The sequence below is a fragment of the Vigna umbellata genome, chromosome 6 (genome assembly GCF_029865625.1).
Source record: "Vigna umbellata cultivar VRB3 chromosome 6, Vumbellata_1.0, whole genome shotgun sequence".
NCBI classification, from domain to species: Eukaryota; Viridiplantae; Streptophyta; class Magnoliopsida; order Fabales; family Fabaceae; genus Vigna; species Vigna umbellata.
Genome location: NC_142170.1, coordinates 6,151,657 through 6,177,846, shown reverse-complemented (window position 1 = coordinate 6,177,846; position 26,190 = coordinate 6,151,657). Strand labels below are relative to the sequence as shown.

Below are 26,190 nucleotides of genomic sequence, written 5' to 3'. Positions count from 1 at the left end.
AAGCTTATATAATTTGATTTTATTTCTCGTTTTTGAATGTTGGCATGCTTGTTGATTGTTGGATGAAATATGAAGTATGAGTGTTACTATGTTTTGGTTGTATGAATGTATGAAGATAAATGCTGAGGAATGTATGAAGATAAATGCTGAGGAATGTATTCATAAGAGTATGAATTCTAAGTCTGTATTACTATGTGGAAATTGATGTTCGTCAGTGAAGGTCATTGACCGTTTGGTTTTTCTCGTGGACTCGGTTGGAACTGGATTCTTTCATTAGGATGGAATTCCCGTTGAGGACCGAGCGTATTCGTTTAATATTATTTATATAAAAGCGTTCAATCAAGGATATTCGTTCTTTAGTATTATGTTATAAATTTAAGTATATTAATATGAAATTGTATAATTCGTTCGTTCTTGAAGATTAGTTAAATGATATCTTATATTTATCAAGCCTTTATTCTATAAGCGTTCGTACTATGTAGAGCTAGGTCTTTCACCAAGCGCTCGTACTATGTAGTGCTAGGTCTTTCACCAAGCGCTCGTACTATTTAGTGCTAGGTCTTACACCAAGTGCTCGTTCTCCATGTGAACTAGTAATTAGGAGTAGGCTTTCTTCATCGAGACATCGGGTTTAACGTAAATTAGAAAGTGACATTAACATTAATGAAGAAGATGAATTCATATATGCATGAGAGTAAATTATGTGAAATCTAAAACCAACAACAATATCATCAACTTCATCCATTCATTCTTGCTTTTAGCCTCAATTGATCAAATTGCATTCATGTTTATTTTATTGCATTTGCATTCAAAAACCCCAAAATTTGTTCTTTAGAGTCTTAATTAGTTGAGTAATCACATAACTGTTTAGTGTCGTTAGTCTCTTGGGAAACGATACTTGGTCTTATCATTTATTATTACTTGATACGATTCGATACACTTGCCGAGGTCTTAACAAGTTTTTGACTCCGTTTTGGGGATTAAAAATTTGTTTATCAGTCATCATCATCATCCTCATCATCATCCATAGCTGGAGCTTCAACTGCTCTAGCTCCACTAGCCTAAGCTTGCTCCTCTGGCCATGCCACCCCATTGTTGAATTCATCCATGGTTCATTGATGTCCTGGGGGTGTATCATACATCCCAATGATCATCTCTATTGTGGCCACCTGCCCTTTGTGGATAGACTGCATCCTAGCATCATAAGAGTACATATATCTCATCTGAAACGGCTCTGCATCATGAGGTTGTGCAAGTGTCTGTGGTGGTCTTCTCCTTCTAGGAGGCTGGGTGGTGGTACTGCTTGAGCTGCCTCATCTCCGCCACAATACTACCTATAGTAGGTCTCATCAATTGCCTTCCTAGGCCTCTCAAACGGCGGTGTAGAAATATTCACTCCAGGTAGCTCACAGAGGTGTGTGATCAGAGAAGGATGCCCCAAAGGTGCCTTGTTGTTCATAGTATTTGCACACACCTGTATCTCATTGGCTATGACCTAGATAATGTTAATGCTCATCCCTCTCAGCATACAGTACAGAAAAAGAGCCTTGCTGACAATAATATGAGAGACATGCGAGCAAGGCTGGATGTTGGCATGAGAGAATGCCATCCAGCACTTTGCTAAAGGGGTCAGATCAACTCTCTTGATATTCACAACAACACCATTCATATTTCTCTGAACGTGCCCTCCAGGCACACAAAGCACGCTCTCCACTTCAACAAAGTTTGCTACTTCTTCCATTCTCAAAGAAAACTGAAACTGCTTACCAACCCATTCTTTATTTAAGAACCTGTTAATGGCATTAGGATCATACCGAATGATGTGTCCTCTAACATAGCTCATATATTCCTTAGTGGTATAATCACCCAACTGCCTTGCATTAGTGTAGAACTCTTTTACCACTACTATGTTAGCTGGTGTAGGATAAGTGGCTAGTCTTTCCCAATTCCTGTTCTCCAATTGCTGTCCAAACTGTGGAGCAAAATCAAGTATCAACCCAGCCTTCCTTTCCATCAATAGTCTTCTATCTTGGACAATAATGAAATGGCGCACATGTTTGCGGGAAAGGAACTTGCTGGAATAGGGCCACTTTGGTTCCTTCTCCTTCCTCTTTGATCCCAAGGTCTTGATTCTCTTGCCCGATGAGGAGGCCATCCCTACATCAAACACAATTCACAAAACCATAAGAAACATCATTAAGCATTAGTAAACCACAAGCAACTCCTTAAAATCATTCTTATCACCGCTGAGGGCAAACAGAACCCCTCAGCGCAACCTGTGCAGAGAACCAGCAAGCAAAACAAGCTCAAACACCATTCTGCAGGAATCGCGCTCAGGGGAAATTTCTGCTGAGCGATAATTCTGCAGATTTTTCAAAATTACCCAAAAATGCTTCTAATCTCCACCCACATGCATTCTTCCTAGTTCCAAACCCAAATCAAGCAATTTAATCGGTCCAAATAGTGATTAATTCATCTAATCATACATAAAAATCAAAATCCCTCAAGAATCATGCTTAGACAACCATATTCATACCAATTCATGCTTTCAAAAAACCTAGAATGTAAAATGCTTGTACTTACTTGGGTGAAGATGTTGAATATGTGTAGAATGCTCTAGGAATGTGCACAAATCAACGCCTAACAACAATGCTCTCACCAACCCCCAAACTTGGATGGAAACTTGATGCAAAAGTGGTTTAAAGAGGGATTTTATGAAGGGGAAGAAGGAAAAAGTGTAGAGAACTCTTTGGAGAGTGCTTAAGAGTGTGTGGGAAGAGGGAGATCTGAAAAGTGGCGGCCAAGACGCACCCTAGGGCATAAAAGAGACCTAATGGGCCAAATCCCGCTGAGCCCAATTAAAACAAGACCAGTCAGCAAAACTGCTGCATTCGCACTCAGCGATACGCGGCACAAAGTCTCCTTCTTCCTAGCTTGCCTTAGGTGTCCTTTACCAATGTCTCTCACTTACCCAATGCATTTAGTCTCTCACATAACTAAAACATTCAATCCCTATAATGCAAATAAATTAGAATGAAAACAAACAAACAAAGATAAATTCAATCAACTGGGTTGCCTCCCAGGTAGCGCTTGTTTAACGTCACGAGCCTGACTCAAAATCCTCCAACACTCATTAGTAGGTGGAAATCTTACCATCACCCTTCAGTAAGTGTACCTTCTGAGTATCCTTCAGTAAATACTCACCAACCTAGCATCCATCAGTAGATGCTAAACCCAAATATAACAATGTTCCAAAGTTTCAAATTACATCACCAAGATAAATAAATTCAAAGAAATTAATGTTCTCAAATCACTAGGATGCCTCCCAACAAGCGCTCTTTTAGCGTCACTAGTTTGACCCAATAAAGCTCATGTTTCTTCTTTAATGTTGGTGTTCCTCTTGCTTTCATCACACCAACTCATCAATTGCTTTCGGTCCACCTTTTTGACTCTCCTTGAATATGGAGCTTCAATCTCTATCACTCCATTCTCTTTGAAATCTTTCACAACCCACAACTTGTTCTTAAATCTTACCGGTGTACCAAGTTTGAATTGTGCATCCATCAAGTCATCATGAATCGTCCTTCCTTTGTCATCTTTTTCTTCTTCCCTAACCTGTGAAAAGAAACAATTTTTACCTTTGATGACCGGCTTTGCAGCTTTAGAGCTAGTCATGGTTGCATCCTTACATGCAGCTTTATGACTAGCCTCCTTCTCTTGAATCTGCTGCTCCACTTTGAAGACATTAAAGATCACATTTTCTTCTCGGTCTTGAAGCACTATCAACCCATCATCCACATTGATTATTACCTTTTCCGTTTTCATAAACGGTCTTCCAAGAATAATTGGGATCTTCTCATCTTCCTCCATCTCCATCACCACAAAATCCACTAGGAATTTAAGTTTGTCTATGCAAACCACCACATCTTCCACTACACCATAGGGTTTCTTGGAACATTCATCCGCCATGAGCAAAGTCACCTTGGTTGGATTGACTTCAAGATCACGAATCCTTTCAAGCATAGATAAGGGTATCAAATTAATGCTTGACCCTAAATCAATTAAGGCCTTCCTTATATTCTCCCTGTTTATCACTAGTTTCCTCCTCTAGATATCTCTTCTTTGCGAGGATTTGCTTCATGTGTTTTGTATAAGCATGAATTTGTTGCAGTGCTTCAGTCAAAGGTATCTTAATCTCCAATTGCTTGAAGATCTCTTTAAAATGCTTATATTGTCTCTCTTTATCAAATTTTTCACTCCCCTTAGGATAAGGAAGAACTCTCTCATTTTTCTCACAATTTTTCACTCCCCTCTTCTTTTCTTTCTCTTTTTTCTCATCCTCACCTTTTCTCTCTTCTTTTTCGTCTCTCTTTTCTAACTCAACTCTCTCTTTTTCATCCACCCTCTCATCACATATACTCACAATAGCTTTACACTTTTCCTTAGGGTTAACCTCAATATTAGCCCCAAAACTCCTGTCAGGCATATCCTCCAACTTCTTAGCCATTTGGCCAATCTGGATCTCCAGATTTCTAATTGCAGCTTCAGTGCTCTTGTGATTGGAGATAGTCACCTGAATAAATTGTTGAAGAGTTTCTTCAAGCTTTGTTGATCTCTCATTTAGTGTAGATACTTGTTGCCATAGTGATGGTTGCTGTTGTGGTCTATTAACTTGTCCTGCTTGTCCAGCTTGTCCATTTTGACCTTGACCCATGCTTGGGTGAGGTTTCCACCCTTGGTTGAAGTTCCCTTGGCGGTATTGGAATTGATTTTGAAATTGATTGGCCATAAAATTGACATCTTCTAGGGCCTCCACTAGAAAAGCACATTGACCATTGATATGGTCACCACCACACAATTCATAGGGTTGTTGTTTAACTTGTGAAATGTTCTTCAACTCCTTTAGCAACTAAGCGAGTGCCTTTGTCAAATTCTTCAATTGTTGAGTTATGATTTTATTTTGTGCAAGCAAGGCATCTTGAGATTGCAACTGTTGCATTGGAGTTCCTCTTTCACTATGCATCTTGTTGTCATTAGTAGCCATGTTGTCTATCAATTCAAAAGCTTTCTCTAGAGTCTTGCATTTAATATTACCTCCAACTAAGGCATATAGCATCAATTTGGTTTGTGAACCAAGACCTCCAAGGAATAGAATGACTATTGTTGCTTCGTCAAAGCCATGAGTGATCGTCTTTCTCAACAAGCTCTTGTATCTATCCCATGCTCGACCTAGTGTCTCCTCCTTGCCTTATCTAAAAGAAGAAATTTCTTGCTTCCCTTTGTTGATTTTGGACTGTGGAAAGTACTTGTTTAGAAACTTTGAAACCACGGCTTCCCATTCAGTAAAGCTATCCTCCGGGAACAAATTCAACCATAGCTTTGCATTGCCTCCCAATGAGAAAGGAAACAAACTAAGCTTTATAGTGTCATCTAACACACCATTGATCTTCACAGCGTGGCAAATCTCGTTGAATGTGGTCAGATGCTCATATGGACTTTCATGTGATAGTCCATTAAATTGGTTGCTCTTTACCAATTGTATCAACGCCGGTTTCACCTCCACGTTTGCAGCATTGACCCTCGTCCAATCCTTCAAGAAGAGGTTTCGTTGTTTTCTTGCTTCAGTCTGAATTGTATCTTGCATACACAAGAAAACAAAACCCCTAAAAACAATTGTTAGCACAAAAAGATAGAAAAGATAAAAAGATAAAAACATAAAAACATAAAAAATCAAGTCAAAGTTAATAATTAATCACACAAATAGAACAATTAAACCACAAGTTCCCAGCAACGACGCCAAAAACTTGTTAACACTCAACAAGTGTATCGAATTGTATCAGGTAATAATAAAGTGGTAAGACCAAATATCGTTTCCCAAAAGACTCACGGCCTAGACAGTTATGTGATTTCTTGATTAAATTAGACTTGTAAACAAAATCATTGTGTTTGAATTGCGGAAAATAAACATGAATGCAAGTTTTGATCAATTGGATTGAAAGAAGCAAAAAAGATTGATATAAAATATGAATGATTATGTTTTTGGGGTTTCCGACTTATCCTATCCACTCTATTATTCATGAATTCAACTTTCTTCATTAATGTTAATGTCACTTTCTAATTTACATTAAACCTGATGTCTTGGTGAAGAAAGCCTACTCCTAATCACTTGTTTACAATGTCTTGTCTCCTTAGCAATTATTCATGGATACATTCGCATAGAAGCTTAAAGGTAACCGATCCTCCTATTCCTATGTCTAGGTAATATTGCTTCCGGGAGAATTTCCCCAATTCTAGATTTACCTATATGTGTCCATATAGATAACATCAATGATCATGCAATTGAATGAGTTAAACAAAGCATGCATAGAGTAAAGAGGAAAAACCCTAACAATTAATGAAGCAAAGCATATAAAATATAGAACCAATTCAATACATGAGAGTTTCAAAGGATTACATCGGTTCCCCAACAACAATGGACGTTTAGTTCACCATAGACATGGTGAAACTAGATGAAAAACAATGAAAGAATGAAAGATAGAACCCTAGAATTTGAAGAAAGGAGCTTCCGCATCCAAAACCCGCCTCCAAGGGGTGAAGAAAGTGTGATTTCGCCTCTTTCTGTCCAAAGATACCAACCCTAGGTCGACTAAACCCTTATATAGTTTATTAAAAATTACCGAAAATAGGCCCAAGCCCAATTAAATGGCGCTCAGCGACACTTTTGGCGCTCAGCGGTAAGTGCGACTCTTCAAGATGACGCTCAACTGAAGTTTTGGCCCTCAACGGTGACTACGGTACTTCAGAATGTCGCACAGCGGCAAAAGTTACGCTTAGCGGTGATTGCGACTCTTTTTTGTGCACTTTTACTTCCTTTCCTGAGTCCAACTCCTTACTACTTCAACTTCTTTCATCTAATTCATCTTAATTCCTGCCAAAACAAGGAAAACAAAGCATAAAACTCATCCAACTCTCTTATTTCCAAAACTTAAGTAAAAACATGATTCCAAGCTAGTTTCTAAGTCATAAAGGTTGTTTTTAATATCAAAATTAAGTATAAAAATAACGATTTTTCAACCGTTATCATTTATGCATTAATGTCAACGTCACTCACTAAATAACTTAAACTCGATCCCTCGGCGAAATAAGCATGTCCCTAATCACTAGTTCATGCAATTCCTAGCATTCCTAGCAATTAGATGTGAAGATCAAGAGCTTTAAAACGACCAAGACTCATACCCTCATCCTTGAGAAGTATTATTCTTGGAAGAATTCAACAAGAACCTGAATTGTAAGGAACCTCCTGGCACTCATGCAATTCATACATCATGCTATGAATGAGTTAAATAAAGCATGTAATAAGCACAGGTGAATTACTCTAACAATTAATGAAAAAACATGTGTTATTAAGAATCAATTCTAATACATGAGAGTTCACAAGGTTACATCATCCCCCAACAACAAATAGAGTTTAGTTCACCATAGACATGATGAAACTAGATGAATAATGGAAAACCATGAGATAGAAAAACCCTAAAAGTAGAGGATGGACGCTCCCGCATCCAAATCCGCCTTCAGAGAGTGGAAGAGTTTGTTGTTGTGCTGCTCCAGCCAGAGATACAAAACCTAGAACGTCTACGTTCTTTAAATAGAGCAAAGACAGAACATAAACAAAGCCTAAGCCCGTGTCTTTGACGCTCAAGCGCCCCACTTAGGGTTCCCGGGCGGTGAGCAGTGGTCCTTCACGCTTAAGCCTTCTAGATGACGCCCAAGCTTCATGCTTTCGGCGCTTAAGCGCCCAAAAAGGGGCGCCCGGGCGGTGAGCGACACTCTTCTGCGCCCAAGCCTCAGAGATGACGCCCAAGCATCGTGCATCTGGCGCTCAAGCGCCCAAAAAGGTCGCTCGGGCGATGAGCGGTACTCTTCTACACCCAAGCCTCAGAGATGACGCCCAAGCTTCGTGCTTCTAGCACTCAAGCGCCTAAAAAGGGGCGTCCGGGCGGTGAACGACACTCTTCTGCGCTCAAGCCTTCAAAGAAGGCGCCCAAGCTTCGAGCATCCCTCCCTTCTAGTGTTTTTCCAGTCCTTTCTAAGCTCCATCTCCTTTTCACTTAATCCCTGTTTTCCATATTATCTCATTTTCAACCAAAATAAGGAGAATTAGTCATAAAATCATTAAATTGAACCTCAACTCTCTTATTCACACAACTTAATAGGAAAACATGATTTCAAGCAAGTTTCTAAGCAGAAAAGGGTGCATTTAGTATCAAAATTACATCACAATAACGGTATTTTCAACCGTTATCATAACCACAAAATTAGAACTTTGCTTGTCCTCAAGCGAAACAGATTGTAACTCAGCTTTTCATAATAATGACTACAATGACTCAACATTTTTCAAAACTTTTTTTCTTCCAGGACAAGATATCACTTTTATCAGCTCAGCATACAAATGTCAGTCAAGATGTACAGATGCCTTAATTCAATCAAACTCAATGTGATGCTCATATACTTCAATAGATGATATCCTTAAGGATGATCAATCAACCAAGCAAAGATGCAGTCAGAAATTCAAAGAACTACTCCTTACCAAGGGAAGTGTTTCACTCAAGCACTCAAAAGTGTATCACTCAACTCACAAACCATGATTTGATTTCTTGGTTACTTTTGTGACCTTTTTATTGTTTTCTTGTGATGTCATATTTTCAGCTCATTAAGGGCTACCAAGCTTTCAGTGTTCCCATTCAATATTAGTATGTTTAGAAGAGAACTTCACTCAGAAGGAAGAAGGGAGAGAAAGAGTGAATATAGTCCATGACCTAGAGTTAATTTCTAATGATACAAAATGTTATGTATCTATACAAGTTAGATGATGAATGTGACAAGCAAATATTATCAACGGGCTTCTAATAAGGTAATGGTTATTTCGTTTGTTGAACTTTGTTGCTGCTTGCTTGTAGAGGAGTCTCCTTCACCTGAATATTTACCAAAGAATCCTGGTTGCTTTGGCTCAGGCAATTCAACCTCACTCACTAACATCAAGAGCACACTAGACATTCCAGGCCTATCATCTGGATTCTGTTGAACACACAAGAGACTAACATGAATGCAACGCAATATCTGTGATTGAAAAATGGACTTTTCTATGCTTTTATCAACCAGTTCTAGTGGTCTTCCTTTTTTCCAGAGTTCCCATGCCTGAAAGACATTAAAATTACTTGTCATAAAGGATACAGGCCTGTTTGATGCATGTGAGTTTGCAATTTGTCTCTAATTACTTACATGGCCTATGAGATTTTGGGTGTGGTTCTGATTGTAATACCCTCTGCTTCTCTTCCCAGATATAATCTCCATCAATAAAACTCCAAAGCTGAAAACATCAGATTTCACTGAAAATAGCCCATCAGTTGCATATTCTGGTGCCATGTAGCCACTGCAGAACATGTTTTACATGAAAACTGTTAATTCGTTACTCGAATGGAAACTCTTAACATTTATTCTGATGCAGTGAATCTCTTAACTAGGATAAAGTAGATGTCATGAATTCAGCTTGACTGGAAGAACATTTATTCACTTACTAAGTACCAACTATTCTCCCAGTGTTTCCTTCTTTCTGATCTCCACCAAATATTCTAGCCATGCCAAAATCTGAAATTTTGGGGTTCAACTCATTATCAAGTAAAACATTACTTGCTTTGAGATCTCTATGAATAATCCTTAGCCTGGAATCCTGATGAAGGTAGAGAAGGCCCTTGGTAATTCCACATATAATGTTGAAGCGCTTTGACCAGTCTAGTAACTCACTCTTTTCCTGATCTGCCAGATTTTTCCATCAGACAACAAAATCAATTTGATTATATGCTGTTAAAAGATATTCTAGTGTGAAAATTGTTTAGGGGATAATCTATCATGATATTAATCTGAACTACTTAAATATACAATTCCTTCCTTGGATCCATACCAAAAATAAATGAGTTCAGGCTGCCATTTATCATGTACTCATAAACCAACATTTTTTCCTCTTCTTCAAGGCAACATCCAAGAAGCTTTACAAGATTGCGGTGTTGGAGTTTTGCAATCAATTTTACTTCGTTCTTAAATTCAGTCAATCCTTGTCCTGAACTTTGTGAAAGTCTCTTCACAGCAATTTCCAGTCCATCTGCTAGTGTTCCCTGAAAATTTTAATTTTCAAATGATCATGAGATAGAAAATTTCATTCTATCTTCCAATTCTTTAGGTCATGATAATCTATAAGCAAATTACCCTGTATACAGATCCAAATCCACCTTCTCCAATTTTGTTCTTGAGTGTAAAGTTGTTAGTGGCTTTGGCTATAGTTGACAAGTCAAAAACTGGTAGGTCCATATCACCCACTTCCATTGCACTGTTTTGATATGATTTGATACTGAAGTCTGATCTCTCTGACAAAGTATAAGTGGGTGGTTTTAGATTGTGATAACTGACAAGCATTTCAGAAAGTGTCTTTCAATTTTTGAAAGAAATGAAATTTCATCTTTTCATACAATGAAGAAATTCTACATCCTAGTTTGAGTAATCCCACTTAATCCCCACTCTCCCCCCAAATGCCAAGAAATAAAAAGGAAATGAGAGAGCTAGTAACTCCAAGTGGGTGCAAGGAATTAGGAAAGCATGCGCAGAAAAGTGTTTCAATTTTAACTTAATTTGCAGAAGTTGGCATAAGTATTAGGAACACAACATATTCACAACATATTAGGCAGACAAAATTTAGAAAAAGGTCAGCGTAAATATGATGACAAAATTGAAAATCATATAAAAAAATATTTATACATTTATTGTCTTAATGTTTTACATTAAAAGTGACATCAATCTCGAATTGGACTTAAGTCATGTTATGTAATCTCTCCCTCATAAAACATTTCTGAAAAAAAAATCATTCCATGACTTCTCAACATTCGTATGTCTTTTTTACCTCTTATTTCAAATTGAATTCCTCAAACTTCTCGTTTAGCAAGAAAATATTGACCAAGGAAGGTGAACCAAATTGGTAATAGTGGAACCTGTACACTGTTTACTTTCTACGGCTTTTGATGTGGATCACTGCATGGCTGGGAAATAATATGTGCATACATCTAATGCAATACTACAACATTACTAGGAAATTCAGATACCGTTTTTCCCCTCATGAGAAGAGGAGCAGAAATGTGAATTTTACCTTTCACATTGGCGCGCGATTTCTTTCTATAACACAAGCCAAGTATTACTAGAATACCAGAAACTGTTGCCACGGCTAAAGAAACTGTCACTGCAGCCAAGACTCTTCCCTTCTTGTGGCTCTTACTGGTGTGTTCTAATTGAATGTGATCACAAATTTACAGAAGTTGGTATAAGTATTCCCAGATGAAAATCTAGCCTAGCTAAGAAATTTAGTTGAAGGACTAAAAGGTGGCAAAGTTTAGTTCCTACCTAATTCTGAAGCATCCACTCGAACATATACTTCCTGGCCTCCATCTGAAAACTGTCTCATATCAAGGAGATCACCAAACCACATGGCACAACCACTTCCTTGTCCACTGATATCTGAATTTGCATAAGCCATACAGGAACAGTTATCCAAGCACTTAGCTCTGCATTCCTCTAGCCCAATTGTCTGATCTAGCCAACTATGTGTAGTGTCAGGCGTTTTCATCTCAGGCAGTTTGATAAATTCATCCTTGTGTTTGTTCTCACAGCTTAATTCCTTATTGCGGACACATCCATGAGACCAATCCATTGAGTTCCATGCTTGAGGGTACTTAGGTTTGAACCCTTCCAAACATTGGCACACAGGTGAATCTGATATAACACAATTTGCATTAGCTCCACAAAGGGAATAACTGTCACATAAGTCCAGTGGCACTGAAGTGTAGACCTCCCATATTTGCTTTGATTCAATCCAGACATACCGTCTGCGAACATAGCTTGTTGCATTCAGCACCAACCTCGAGATCACAGAGGAGTTCTTGAGGCTATATGTGTAGTAAACTTCAGCTTCGTTGAAAACAAACCTGAAGTCATAAATGGGGTTGGCCCTAACATGTGGTGAACCACTTGAATGCAAGCCATTCCATGGTCCACTTCGGTAGAACTTTTCGTTACCCTTCATCATGTATGCTTCGGGATAGCTGTTGAGCACCATACCAAAAGAGAAGTCACTGGGAGATGGATCATCAGGACTCTTCCAAGCTGTTATCTTCCTATTGAGACCAGTTCTCAAGTCCCAACCAAACTTCATTTCTGGTAAGAAGGTATCAGTAGGGTAGTCAAAGCTCTGCCACAAGTAGGCCTCAATGTTTGCATCTTTCTCATCTCTTATCACAAGATTGCCAGAATCCAAGAGAAGGGCTACTGGGCTTTCTGCTTTTTTCAAAGAGGTTGTAGTCCAAACAACTTTGTCATCCTGTGTGAGGACAAGGTTCCCACTGCTGGTGTTCATCCTCAAGATGCCAGATGAATCATTGATCGGATTGAGCCTGTTTGCAACCCAAACCACAGTTTGAATAGGGATTTTCCTGTACCAAACCCCCAGGTAACGTTTCTGGGAATTTCCTGGGGTGAAGAATCCAAGTTCGAAGGTTCCATCTTTCGAAACCAAGGTGGTGTTATCAACATCATCACTTAGAGACAGGTCTTGAGAAATGGAGTCAAGTGCCAAGGAAATTTCACAAAGACAGAGAAGCATATGATAACACAGAAAAATGATTCTCATTAAAGACATTAGGTTCTTCATGTTTATAACATCTCAAGAACTATGCTCTTCAGCTACATAAATATACAGTGATTGATAAACCAAAGGAATAAAAAACCTGGATTGTAAATTGCTTAGGCTTTTGCAACGATGTTATTGGCACCCTATGAAAAAACTGAATTGAGTGAAATGTGAACACAGGAATGAACATGATGCATCACGGTATCTGGATGGAAAATGTTACTTCTTTATGTGATTTTCATTCCACAAATAAATAGAATTGATTGAGTAATAATAAATGCGACCTTAGAGGTTGGTTGTGGAAAAAGTTTACATTATGTTACTTTCATAGTGAAATCACGAAGTGGTGGTTTGTTAAGGGTGGTTGGGAAAAATTATAGAAGTAGGAAGCAGTAGACTTGAAGAAGCCGGTGCAATTTCTTTGAAACAACGTTGAACACTAACAGACACATTATTGGAGAACAGAAGAGTAAGAAATTCTGAATGAACAATTTGCAAAGGGCAGCTTCCGTTGAAACACTGCTTTAAGGAAAAGTCTACAAACTTAAGACTCCATAGCCAAAGTCCCTATCTCAAAGAGAAGACTTTTCTTCTGTGGCCCAAAACTTATAAGAAATATTTCTATCTGTATCTGTTAAAATGCTTTGTTGGGGCCTCTGTCTCACTTATTTGTTTTCTGTATACAAGTCAGTATCAGTCAATTGTATTTATATTTTTTTAATACATGAAAAGAAAAATAAAATAAAATAACTATTTGTACACTAGTGGAAAAATACCTTTCTATAACGAAGCTATTATAACGTATAAAAATTATCCGTCATACTAGGTTGACCGGTGGCAAGATGGTAATAAAAATAGGACATATTATAACGTAGTTTTGTAAATCAGTTATAATATGAAACGCGGTGACAAACTTGTAAATAAGTGTCAAACATATTATAACGTAGTTTTAAAAATCAGTTATAATATAAAATGCGGTGGTAAACTTGTAAATAAATTCAAAACCTATTATTGATGTATTATAACGGAGTTTTAGAAATCAATTATAATATCTCTTCCTCTTTAATTTTTCACATTTCCCTCTCGCTAGATTTCGTTCAAGTTCACTCTCATTCTTTTCTTCCGCTATTCGTCTCATCCCTCTCACTTGCATTTCTCGGCATCTCCGTCATCAGCCACATCATTTTCAGAACTTCAGCCACGTTGTGGAGCGTATTCCTTCGCTCGCTGTCACGCTTGGAGGTCTCATTTCATTTCCTCTCGCGCATTCGAGAGAGCACTTTCATTTCTCACATCAGAGAGCCTCACTCTCATTTCTCTCCATTTCGGTTTCCTGGCGTCTTCCTTCTCGAGAGACATCTCCTCGTCGCACGTCGTTCATCATCACGGCAAGGCTTCTTCACTCACAGAATCATCTCTATTTCCTCTATCCTTCATTTTTCACCGAATCATTCATAGAGCTAAACCCTCTGTTGGGGTTTCTTCTCCTTTTCACCATTTCCCTTCGATTCCACCGATTAAAACCTTGTTTTCACCATTAGAAACATTTTCCATCGATTCAACTTTGATTTACACCGATCAATCGGTCCAAAATAGGTTTCCTTCTTCTTCTAGGGTTTCTATCAAGTTTAATCCTTTGTTTCATGTTCTTCTTCGAGTTTTTGTCATATTTTCGCTACGTCTTCTCTTTGGAAGAAGCTTCGAGGATTCGCGTCGCACCTACAGTCATCTTCTCAGAGCTGCTCTTCCAACCGTAGTTATAGTTCACATTCTTCTCTGTAACACTTTTCCCCTCTTTACCCTGTTAATTTAGTTTTCATATTTATAGAAATTTTAATAAAACATGTTTGCTTTTATTATCATATTATGTAAAGTAATGAATGCTATTTTCACTGTTTTTATCTTTGTTTTAATTTTTCCATCATTTGCAGACCCCTACTTGAACACTGATGCGGGGACAATGTCTCCTTTCGAGCATGCGGAGGTTTTCGTCTTAGATGATAGCGGAGAGGTAAGCAAATGAAAATTTTCTACAACAAGATGACAGTCATTAGATTTTTTATTTCCTTCTAAATTCAATGGAAGGTTGAGGTTGTATGTTATGTTATACTTTCCCCTGCTCTTTTCATTTTCTCATTTTACTTCATAAGTGCAAGCTAAAACTTTTTGAGTCGTAGTAAAAGAGGATATCTGCAGTTTGTTTTCCTCTGAAGTTTTAGATTGCCATTTTCATTATTTTTTTTGTTTGTGGAAGCTTGAACTTGATCTTGGGAACTACGAACGATTTTTGGACATTAAATTAACTGGCGACAATAACATCACTACTAGAAAAATGTATCAGGTGAGCCAGATGTTTCTAATTGTTTTGTTTTGGATGTTTATAGTTTGTTATTGAGAAGGAGAGAAGAGGAGATTATGAAAGAGGAGAGGTCAAGCTCGGGCAGCCTTGGGGGAGTTTGTTGAGGTGGGGTGGCTTACTCGATCTTAGTATTTGTAAATTTTTTTGAAGTTTACCCAATTCGCATTGCTGATTGGAATTTATTTATTTATTTTTTAACCTGGGTATTTTAGTTAATCAATGCTTCATGTTAGGTATGTCCCATTGACACCCACCCTTAATGAAATGGATCTCTTCTGGTACAGAAAATGAAATGATCTTGAAATCTGGTTTTTACTTATGTTTGATTTGACTTATAAGGAGTAGAAACTTGATTTGGTTTAGGCATTAACACTTGGGTCAAATATGTATTGTTTAAGCAAAACTAGTGCAGTTGTCAAGACTTATGTAGAGCCATGTTAAGGAACTGTTTGACTAGTGATCTTATTATATATATAGTTGAAAAGAAGGTGATTGAAATTTTCAGTTACTTAAGTAAGATCTCACTTGAATCACTTTTTATTATAAATGATTTTCTTGCACACATAACACTTAAGTAAGATCTCACTTGAATCGCTTTATTATTTTTCTGAGTAAACACTTTCTTTTACAGGGTTTAGCATTATCTTCAATTGGTGAATATAAGAAAGCTGAGGATGCACATCTAAAATCACTTCAAATTGATAGAAATTTTCTTGAAGCATGGGCACACCTGACTCAGGTATCTATCAACCTTATTGTACTGATAGATTGTTGGAACATTTAGTTATTAACTTAGCTGAAAGCTTTTTCTGAAAATCCTGAGTCATCTGTGTGCATATTATTTTATGGTTTGAAATGTAATCTATTGTATCAATGGATTCTCTTTGGTCTCTAATAGTATCTTTCCTCACTTCTTTCATTCATAACATTTCTTTCCCGTATACTACTAACTCATTCTACTTGAATTAAAGTTTTCATTTAATGTCAGCCAAGTAACTTAGTTTACATTTGCATTTTTCCTTTAGTAACTTGTAGGTTTAACTCTACAAAACAGGTTTCGTCTTTCATGCCTTTTAATGGTGGCTTTTCTGTTTGATGACTTTGTTACTAACCCTGTTCTGAATGTGTGATGGTAGTTGATCAGGATCTATCAGTGTGTGATTTATAAAATTATCTATTAACTATGGGACAAAGTTTTTGGCCTTTCATTTTATGTTATAGGAAAAGCTTTTTTTTAAATTATTTTGGCTGCTAGATTTAATATTATATTTCGATATCCATTCAATTATTCTAAATTAAGATATAACTTTTTCAATATTATATTTCTATATCCATTCAATTTTTTCCCATATTTAATTCTAAAGATTATGGGTTAGATGGAAATTGAAAACTAAAAATTAAAAATGAATTATACTTAGCAAACAGTGGGAGAAAATAATATTCATATCCATATTTTTAATACTATATTCTAAGGCAACCACCAAGTTTCTTCTCACTTGGTGGTGGGATCGGCTATATTTTAAAGCAACTAATTTACAATGACTTTTCTTTCATGCAGGGGATATTGAGTCCATGCCTTTTATTGAAGCACTGCAGCTGGAACCGTATTTATGTAGTTTAATTTGTTAATTTCATGGTTTTGATGGTTTTCTTTTTTTCTTTTTTCTTTTAAAATTGAATTTCATACTTTTGCATTTTAAGTGGTTTAAGTTCATGCAATATCCTAAACCTTTTGCTTTGAATTTATCCTAAAGTGTTTGGATATAAAATATATTGCAACCCTCTGACGATTGATTAAAATATATTGCTGCAGGATCCTGAGGCATATAAAGTTGCATGGAATCTTTTAAAGGTATTCCTACTATTTAGACTAAACATATTTATTCCATTTTCAGATCTTTAATATTGATATATATGTTAAAATCTCATATAGTGATATATTATTTATTGGTTTTCTGTAATTGGACTTATTTTGCAGGGCGTTGATGGTGTTCTAGTTCCAAGAGGTTTTGGTGATGGAGGAATGCAAGGGAAAATTCTTGCGACTAAGTATGCCCGAGAACATAGTGTTCCATTTCTGGGCATTTGTTTGGGATGCAAATTGTTGTCAATGAGTAGAGATTTGTTCATGGGTAGACGATGTGAATCAACTACTACTGAATCATTTAACACAAGTGTATATGAATCATTTAAATATGTATAATATAAATGATGTATTAAATATTACACTATTTAATGTTTGAAATGAATTTTATTTTGTTAGTTTCATTAAATATTTTTATTTGAAGCTATATTAACTATAAATTGATGGAATAAGATGATAATACAAGTATATTATTATAATTTTTAAATGTAATAATTAATTTTTTTTTTTAAAAAAAAACATATATTATAACGTACTAAACCATGTACGTCATGATACGTTGATCACATATTATAACGTACAAAAATATATACGTAATAATAAATCACATATTATAACGTACAAAAATTTTTACGTCATGTTACCTTCCACTTATTATAACGGACAAACGAAAATTTGTCATAATAAACTACGCATATTATGACGGATTTTAGAAACTACGTTATAATATGTTCAACATATTATAACGTAAATTTCTGCTACGTTATAAAATGCGCAGACTTACTATATCGCCCAGAACTATGTCCCCAGTAACTACGTTATAAAAGATCATTTTTGTACGTTATAAAATGTCATTTTTCCACTAGTGGTAAGAACATTTTTAAGCTTTTAAAATTGATTTTACAATTAAAAATTGATGAAGAAAATTTCATTGCATTAATTGTGTGAAGGACCAATGAACAGAAACCGTTGCAGTAAGTACGGTCATTGTTTTGGAAAAGTTCAACCTTTCTGTGTACTCTATAGTCAGTAGCAGAGAGATTTAAATCTATCTATTGCTTACTTCAGAGAGTGGACAAAAGAAGCATTGAAGGAACTCACAAGTCAATATTGCATATATCAAGATCAAAGGAGCACTTATACAAAATGAATAATTAAAAAAAAATATTCTTTAAAAAGGGTTTCTGGTTTTTATATTTTTTTCTTAAACCAAATTATTAAAATAATTAAATACTGTAAAAATGAAAAGTGAGTACATTGAATTACTCCTAAAGTAATGTAACTCGTAAAGTAATGTAATCCTACTTCATAATTTTATATTTTTCTTTTCTAAAAACATTGAGATATTTTCATTTTTAATTATTGAGCATGAAAAGTTAATTTAAAATATATCGAAATTGTTACGAAACAATCAAGAGTAAAGACATGATGTCAGTGTAATGACTCGACCGTATAGAATTGTGAGATAAACGATGTTTTTTTGAAGCAAGGCAAAGCGACAAGTTGAGGGATTCGTAGAGTTTCAACGCAATTTGTTGATTTGAAGCGATTTAAAAAAAAGTTAAACTCCTTCTAAAATTCATGCGAGTTTTTCACTTAAATCCTCGTCTTATAATTTTATAAGTTTTGTCAAATTGATTTCACGAGATTAAGTTTTTTATCACATGTGAGATTGACGTGGATAAATTTTTGAGACGTGGGGATACTTTATACATGGCTTTTTATTAAATAATCATTTACGTGGTATTTTATAAAAGAAACATTTTAAACCTTTCTCCACATGCATCATCTGACTCCACCACGACCTCATCCACAAATCCCATCTCTCCCACATCGTTTCCTCCACCGCCAAGATCCTCGCCTCCTACAACGGCCTCCTCTACCTCTGCCACAACACCGCCCTATCCATCCTCAACCCGGCCACCCGTCAAATCAGACAAGGTCCCATCACAAACATTTTGGCCTTCAACTACGTCGGATTCGAGTTCAGCCCCCTCGTTGACGATTACAAGATCGTCTGAATCTCCATTGCGTCTTCCCCCGGACGACCAGGTGGTCATTCTCGAAAACGTTAGGGTTGATCGGGTCGAGGTCTATTCGTTAGCCTCCAGCTCTTGGAGGGAAATTGACGCCGCCAAGTTGCAACCTTTTTTGTGTATTGTCTCCGTGGCCATCACTGGAACTATATTGTGGCTTGCCACCATGACGTCTGCTTTTAACATCGATTCTGAATTTGTGGTTTCATTTGACATCGGAAGGGATTTGCTTACTTTGGTCATTCATGGTCATTATCATAATAATACATGCGATATTTCTGGAGGAGAGTTGGGTGAAGATGTACAGTGTGGGGCCATTTTCCAGGATTGTGTATCCTTTAAGCCTTTGGGGAAATTGTGTGCCGGGAAGAGTTGTCTGGACAGGAGAATGATTTGAGAACAGTTGAAACTGTTTTGGCTCTCTTCAATCCTCTTAGTCAAGAAACTCAAGAAACTCCCACGGATTGTAAAAACAAAATATGAGGAGGAGGAGGTTCTGGGAAACAGAAAACAAAATTGAAATTAAAAAAGGTTATCAAGATTGTGAGGAGGAGGAGGTTCTGGGATGTCATCTTGGGGTGCTGCTGTTGGGGTTGGTGTTTTAATCGAAGGCGTTAGTGCAGGTGATGGTTTTGGCGCTTTCTTTTTGTGTGCAGGTGATGATGCCTTTTTGGCTAATGCTGGTGTTGTTGGTGCTTCCGCAGGTGTTGGGGATACTTTTGGGGTAGGCAATAATGGCAGTGGTGGTAGCGAAATAGGGGCTATTTTTGGTGGTTTTGGTGGAGGGATTTTGGGGGGTTGAGGGTTTCGGACTTGATGCTGGTGTAATCTTTGGAATAGGTGGTTTCAATGGTGCTATTTTCGAGGGTATTATTTTTGGAACGGTGCCAATAACGTAACCAATCAATAAAAAAATTCCAAGTTTCTTTTCCTTCCATCACAATGGGTCCTGCTGGATCTGAACTACAAGGAGGCGCGATCTTGCAGAGGTGCTTACGATGGCGTCAATGGTTGCCACGGGGGTTCGTTGTTTCCTGATTGCAGGTTGTGCAATGACGACAGAGAAGAATCCCGGTGACGATGCGACAGGGGAGCAATAGCGTTGTGGCGATCTCGGTTGTGAGCAGCGACGATGCTAATGGAAGATGAACATGAATGCTACAAGCCACGTCTCCACGTCTCAAAAAAAATGTCCACGTCACCCTCACAGTCATAAAAAACTTAATCTCGTTAAGTTGATTTAACAGTAGGGGCCCAATTGAGTTAATTTTTCAATATAAATTACCAAATTGGTAAAACTTAAAAGACGAGGTTGTAACTAGTAAAACCCCACATTAATAGGGACCTACAAAGGGGTTTTAACCTAAAAAAAATGTTAAATTAATCCTTGTACAATTATCATTTTTACCTTACATAAAAGTGGAAATAAATAATTACAATAAGATAGAATCAATTCCAACCTTCATATGAAAGCCTTGTAACCGATTCCAACTAAGGATAAATCGATTAGGAAATCTATAATAATAATATTTGAAATGTCTTTGTTGCCCTATCACGAGTTGTTGAGCTATCTGAATTGTGTGTTGATTTTCTTTAGCACGCATAAGGATTCCTTACTCACAATTATTCCTCCGGTTACATAGAAGAGGACAAGATTTATGATTTGCATAGTGCCTAATTTGAAAACTTTTCACTTTTTGGTAGGTATGGTTGGTAGCATTTACTGGTTTATAATAAGTGTCATGCTTCATATATAAGGTTGTGAAAAGAGTGGTGTTGGAGTATGAATTGCCTATCGAGAGTGTTGAAAGAGAAACTTTGGAATATTCACCAGAGTTTTGAAGTACAACCTAGAGACTCTTGTTGTGACTTCTTTGATATGAGTGTTCATGATTCGGTGTTGTTGTTGTTGTGTGATTATTCTTTGATATAAGTTAGACAATTTCTAGTTGAAGACGAAACAAGGTTAATAACATCCATTCCATACACATGAAATTTTAACTTGTGCAGCTTGGGGTTTTAGTTTTGATGTTTAAGGTGAAGAGGTTGAAGATGAAAACTTTGAACATGGAGGTTGCAGGATTGTGGAGGTTGAAGAAGAAGTTGGAATCGATTCCAGTGCAAGGTAATCGATTCCACTTGCACCTGGAATTGATTCTAGAGAGCATGTATCCGATTTCAGGCCACAAGGATGCACATCGTAATCGATTCCAGCAGAGGAGTAATCAATTCCAACTCCTTGTATTCGATTCCAACTTCTTGTATTTGGTTCCAAGCTCCTTGTATTCAGTTCCAAGACCTTCAAAAGGTTACATGTAGCAGCGATGAACCTTGTAATGGTAGGTTTAACCAATTTTTGTGTATTGTAGATGTTACAAAAGGAAGGTAGAGGTGAACGTGGTTGTTTTGGTGGTGAACGTGTGAAGCAAACATTAGTGGTGAATCTATAGCTCTAATGGATGTGTTTCTCAAGGGTAGTGGACGTTCTGAACCTGGTGGAGGAGGAGGATTTGTTTTGAATCTGGAGGAGGAGGAGGATTTGAGGTTAGAGTTAGTGTTTGTCAATGAGGTGGAGGTTAGGTCTTAGTTTGTTTTGGTGAAGTTTATTTGTGATTATTTCTTGTATGATATGTTGTAATTTATGTAGGTCTTAAAGTTGTGTTTGTGGTTGGTGGAAGTTAATTGGTTCTGTATTTGGTTATGGGTGGTAATTTGACAGTTTGGTGTGGTGGTTCTAGCCAAAGATTTGGTGGTTGGTTGGTATCACCTCGTGGTTGTTTGTTGGCTTCGTTAGTCCCTTGTTGGAGGATATTTCGCGGATGGGAGGTTATGTATGACTTTCATTGTAGTTCTCTGAATTTGTGGTGCTTCTGGTGTGGTAGATCCTTGGTATTATGTTATATTCCTTGCTTCAAAAGTCTTCAAGAGGTATGTGTATTGCAGATCGGGTATATTGCAGCTAGACAACCCATGCATATAATAATATGGTCGACAATCTTCATCAATTTAGGTATATTGCAGTTACAAAAAATAACGTCAAAAATAGGTAGAAAGTATTGAAGGATAAGTGGCGCGAGGTTCATGACTTGTTGTGCTCACTTAGTGGATTTGCATGGAATGCAACATCTAGAAAATTTGAAGCGAAGGATGAAGTTTGTGATGACCCAATAGAATTTGATTTATTATTCAAATGTTAAGCAATTGGTTATTTATGACTTGGTTCTATCTTGCATTTCAAGAAAATCCTATTGCGGCTAGGTGGAGGGTTACTACCATTAGACATTACGATCTAATGGTCAAGCTTTAGGCCGTTAATTAGGCTATTGGGATTGAAGTGCAGACAGCTTGTCAAGCACGTCGTCTTTGGCAAGAAGTTTGTTTACAGGTTGATCTCAACGAGCAAATGAAATACATGCTCGAAGAACTTGTGTTTCAAGGGTACAATGGCCCAACTCCACCATCCCCTCCGCTTATGAACAAGTATAGTCTAGAGGCTACTCGGTTTGTGCCTTCCGTCCCATCTAGGGGCACATCATCTTCACGTGGTTCAAAGCACAAGGCACCTATGATTGACTTAATCGAGTCACAATTTGATAAGTTAACTACAAGGCTCGATGGATTCATGGATTTCATAGGATCCAATAACTCTCATTTTGAGAAAATATCATCCATGGTCAAGCATTAAGTGGTTGTCATTAAGAAAATGTCATTTTTGTTATGACATTTGTTGTTTTGATTTTTTTTTTTGAAGTTATTGTTCAATGGCGTCATCGTTGTAAAAAGGACCCATTGAAGTCGTAAGGGACAAAAAACAATGATTAAGACAAACACTCCTGCATAGAGAAGGCCATATATCGAAAAAATATTAGATCAACAACGTTTCTCTAGCGATAGTCATCAGATGGAGCACTATGCAACTGATTTTTATACAAGAAATCTTGTAGTGCCAAAGATTATGAATTTTTATTCATTTATTTGGTTGGAATCAAATTTTATAAATCTTTTTTTCTATAAACCTAACAATAATGTATCTAACAATCATTGTTTGGATTAATCTAGGTATCATGTTCATCGATCTTTTATTCAAGACTATGTGAACACATTGGTTTTGTTTGCAGAAATTGGTGGCAATCCATCAATTGTGAATTTTCAAACCGTTGTTGTTGGGTCGGCTTGTGGAAACACTCATGAGAACAAGAGTTTGGAATTATCCTATCATGGACATCCCATTTTAAATATAAAGTTTTCAAGTTTTGGCAATCCACAAGGTGAATGTGGAACATTTAAACAAGGTACTTGCGAAAGCATAAGTGATGCTTTGCCCATTGTAAAAGAGGTAAGTTTTTTATTCATTTTAATTTGTTTCTTTTTTGTTATGGTGTGCAAAAAATGATGATGCTTTAACTTGATATTCGTTCTGCAATTTTATAGGCATGTCTAGATGTTTCAGAAAGAACTTACGAACCTACAAATTGTGGAAATATGGTGAAGAGACTTGCTATGGAGGCAATTTGTTAAGATTTTTTATTTTGAATATTAGTTGTTAATAGTAGTTAAATATATTAGAATGAAACAATTTAGGTTTAAACCCTCCTTTGGTCCTCATATTTGTGTGCCAATCTCCAGTGGGTCATCATGTTTTTTCGGTCTCAATCGGGTCCTTAAACTTGTTAAAATGAGTCAATTAAGCTCTCTCCGTTAATTTTTCAGTAACGTCGTTTGCCTTTGCTGAGGTGTAATCTGTTTTAGTTGACGAGGCATTGTCTATTAAATTTCATTGGTGTTATGTTGTGTTAATAAATTGCCATGTGTGATGTGTTAGCCGTAAAAGTTAATATTTAGAGAGAACCCTGATTTCGAAAGTGTTTAACATCTCCGTTTTCGTTAGGAAGAGTTGTGGAAGCAGTGTTGAAGTGATGAAATGTCTGGTTGTTCTTCGTCTTGCAAATGCATGGGTTGGGGTTTTCAAAATAGCTCTAGTAATGGGAGCAGGTTGGGTGTAAAACCCAATGGCTTTTGTGGGCGGCCTGCAGTCTTCTGCGTTGCCAGAACCCCTAAAAACAAGGGCAAAAGATTTTGGGGTTGCCCTAACTTCAAGGTGAGTTTAATGGAAGCAGTTTTGTGAGTTATTGTATGGTTTTGATTTTCCAAAGGGTGAGAGTTTTGATTTCGGGGACGAGGGAGTGTGTTTTGTTATTCCACAGGTTGAGAGTGAAGATTTCGTTGGATGCAACTTTTTTGAGTGGTGCACTGAAGAAGTAATTGATTCTCAAAATGTGGTGAATTTAGAAGACAGTAGTGCAAGGAATGAAGAAGTGGGTAGAAGTTTGATGAAAAGATGGAACAAAGTGTGATGAAGATGGAAGAAAAAGATGGTGAAAAGCTGAGAATTGGGTGTTTGGAGAAAAGTGTAGTTATTTTGGAGAAAAGGATGAAGGTTTTAATGGGCATGGTGTTTGTTACATGTGTTTGTAATGTAATTGTGATATCAATGTTGATGAAACTTGGTTGATGAAAGTAGATGAAAGTAGGTTTATATGAATGTAATTTGATCTTTGGAAGGATGTTTGGAATGGAATGTTGTTGTCTGCCTGTTTTAAATATAAAGTTGACTTCTTAATACTGTCTTATTTGATTAATGTAATTTCATATGGGTTGTTGTTGTTAAAGGAAGTGCAAAGGTAACATCAGAAAGCAACTTTGTTAAACATCATGAATAAAAAGTGGATTTCATTATCATTTAACAAAAAAACCTTATATGAACTTTGTCTTACTTAGTGCATAAGATAACAAAACAAACCTGATATTAACATAACAAAAGAAACCTGATATCATTACTTCATCAATCTTACTCAGTCAATAACATGTGAAAATAAACCTGATATTACTTCATCAATCTTACTCAGTCAATAACATAAGAAAATAAACCTGATATTACTTCTTCAATAGAAATTACACCAAATTTGTCTTCATGAAGTACACATAGACCAAAACTAAATTTATACTAGATTGTCTTTGGTCTACCCCAGGTAGAAGATCTTGAATTGCTGGCAAAAGTCCCTACAATTTCAAATACTCATGTCAGCTGACTTATTTGTGATGTAGGTTGTAATTAACATTTGTTATGAGTGACTGACCTTTTGTTGGTCTGAAATAAATGTACATGCTCCACAAACAGCTTCCCCACCAAGGTCTGCAATGAGAAGCTCCAAGAACCAAGTCCAGGAGTCTTTGTTTTCTACCTCAACAACAGCATATGCAATGGGAAGAATTTGTTCATTTCCAACTCTTCCAACTGCTGTTAGTAACTCCCCTCCATACTTTCCATTCAAAAAGCATCCATCTAATCCAATGATGGGTCTACAACTAACGAAGCTATCTTTGCATGCTTTCAAGCATACATAAATGCTATTGAATATACAGTCTTCATTACTATTTTCAACCTTTATTTTGACTGTTGAACCTGGATTTGCTCTCAGAAGTTCATGACCATAATCATAGATTCTTCTATATTATTCCTTGAATGACCCCTCAACATTATCTTTTTCCATGGCTCTTGCCCTAAAAGCCATATTTCTAGAGATTCCTACATTCCATTTCCTACTTACTTTGTCCCTAAGTCCATCACCTTCATATTAGGGTTCTCTCTGACAGATTTTGCCATCCTTTGACTCAACCACTTAGAAGTCATCAACTTCACATTACAAACTGTACTACAGCTATGATCATCAATAACTTTTCTTAGTTGCCATGACTTGGCAGCTGACCTATAGGCACAATAAGCATACCATTTGCATTTACCCTGGCTCCCCAAACATTTTACAGCAACCCTCTTTTTTGTCATTCTTCATGAATTTCAAATTTCTTCCATTACTCAGTGCATAAGTCCTAATGGCCTCTGTAAATTCCTTTTCTCAGTGAAATAGGTTCCCACTTCCCATTTATAATCCGTCAAACTTTTAGGCATGCTAAATGTGGGAAACAAAGTTCTCCGAATGGAATCATCATCGTCCTCATTGTCTGGACCACTATCCAACTCATCTGACACCCACTCAGTGTTAGACAAGCCACGAACATCATGCATGGAATCATTATCAGTTGTCCTTGATGACTCACCTATTGGACTGTCAGGTTGTTCTTCCCTCACATTTCGTTTCAAACTACTAATGTCACACTCAATGGTGACATCAACTAGACTTTCTTCACT

At 36.9% G+C, this 26,190-nt stretch overlaps 2 protein-coding genes across 3 annotated transcripts; one reads left to right on the top strand and one right to left on the bottom strand.

Annotated features, from left to right (window-relative positions):
- Positions 1–7,382: 7,382 nt before the first annotated feature.
- LOC124827615 (G-type lectin S-receptor-like serine/threonine-protein kinase At4g27290) lies at positions 7,383–13,283 on the bottom strand. Of its 2 annotated transcripts, XM_088093345.1 has the most exons (8): positions 11,443–13,283; positions 11,192–11,326; positions 10,261–10,418; positions 9,959–10,169; positions 9,576–9,813; positions 9,280–9,430; positions 9,157–9,195; positions 7,383–9,075 (listed from the first exon to the last, which is right to left on the bottom strand). In XM_088093345.1, exons 1-8 carry the CDS (start codon positions 12,743–12,745, stop codon positions 8,893–8,895), a joined length of 2,418 nt encoding a protein of 805 aa, XP_087949471.1. In that variant the 5' UTR covers positions 12,746–13,283; the 3' UTR covers positions 7,383–8,892. The 2 variants fall into 2 exon arrangements, with proteins under 2 accessions (XP_087949471.1, XP_047156662.1); XM_047300706.2 differs by having other exon boundaries at positions 7,383–9,195; positions 11,443–13,280.
- Positions 12,907–17,345, top strand: LOC124827616 (uncharacterized). The gene is made up of 8 exons (XM_088093486.1): positions 12,907–12,942; positions 13,815–14,502; positions 14,656–14,735; positions 14,979–15,065; positions 15,715–15,822; positions 16,642–16,695; positions 16,897–16,935; positions 17,062–17,345. Exons 1-8 carry the CDS (start codon positions 12,907–12,909, stop codon positions 17,284–17,286), a joined length of 1,317 nt encoding a protein of 438 aa, XP_087949612.1. The 3' UTR covers positions 17,287–17,345.
- The last annotated feature ends 8,845 nt before the right edge of the window (positions 17,346–26,190 follow it).

Excerpts from the sequence above, each read along its gene's own strand:
- LOC124827615 (XM_047300706.2), bottom strand. The coding sequence starts at position 12,745 with ATGAAGAACCTAATGTCTTTAATGAGAATCATTTTTCTGTGTTATCAT. Across the intron at positions 11,327-11,442 it reads AGTGGATGCTTCAGAATTAG|AACACACCAGTAAGAGCCAC; the intron begins GTAGGAACTAAA and ends ACATTCAATTAG. Across the intron at positions 9,196-9,279 it reads CCCAAAATCTCATAGGCCAT|GCATGGGAACTCTGGAAAAA; the intron begins GTAAGTAATTAG and ends AATGTCTTTCAG.
- LOC124827616 (XM_088093486.1), top strand. The coding sequence starts at position 12,907 with ATGAACATGATGCATCACGGTATCTGGATGGAAAAT. Across the intron at positions 12,943-13,814 it reads ACGGTATCTGGATGGAAAAT|ATTTCGTTCAAGTTCACTCT; the intron begins GTTACTTCTTTA and ends CCCTCTCGCTAG. Across the intron at positions 14,736-14,978 it reads TCTTAGATGATAGCGGAGAG|CTTGAACTTGATCTTGGGAA; the intron begins GTAAGCAAATGA and ends TGTTTGTGGAAG.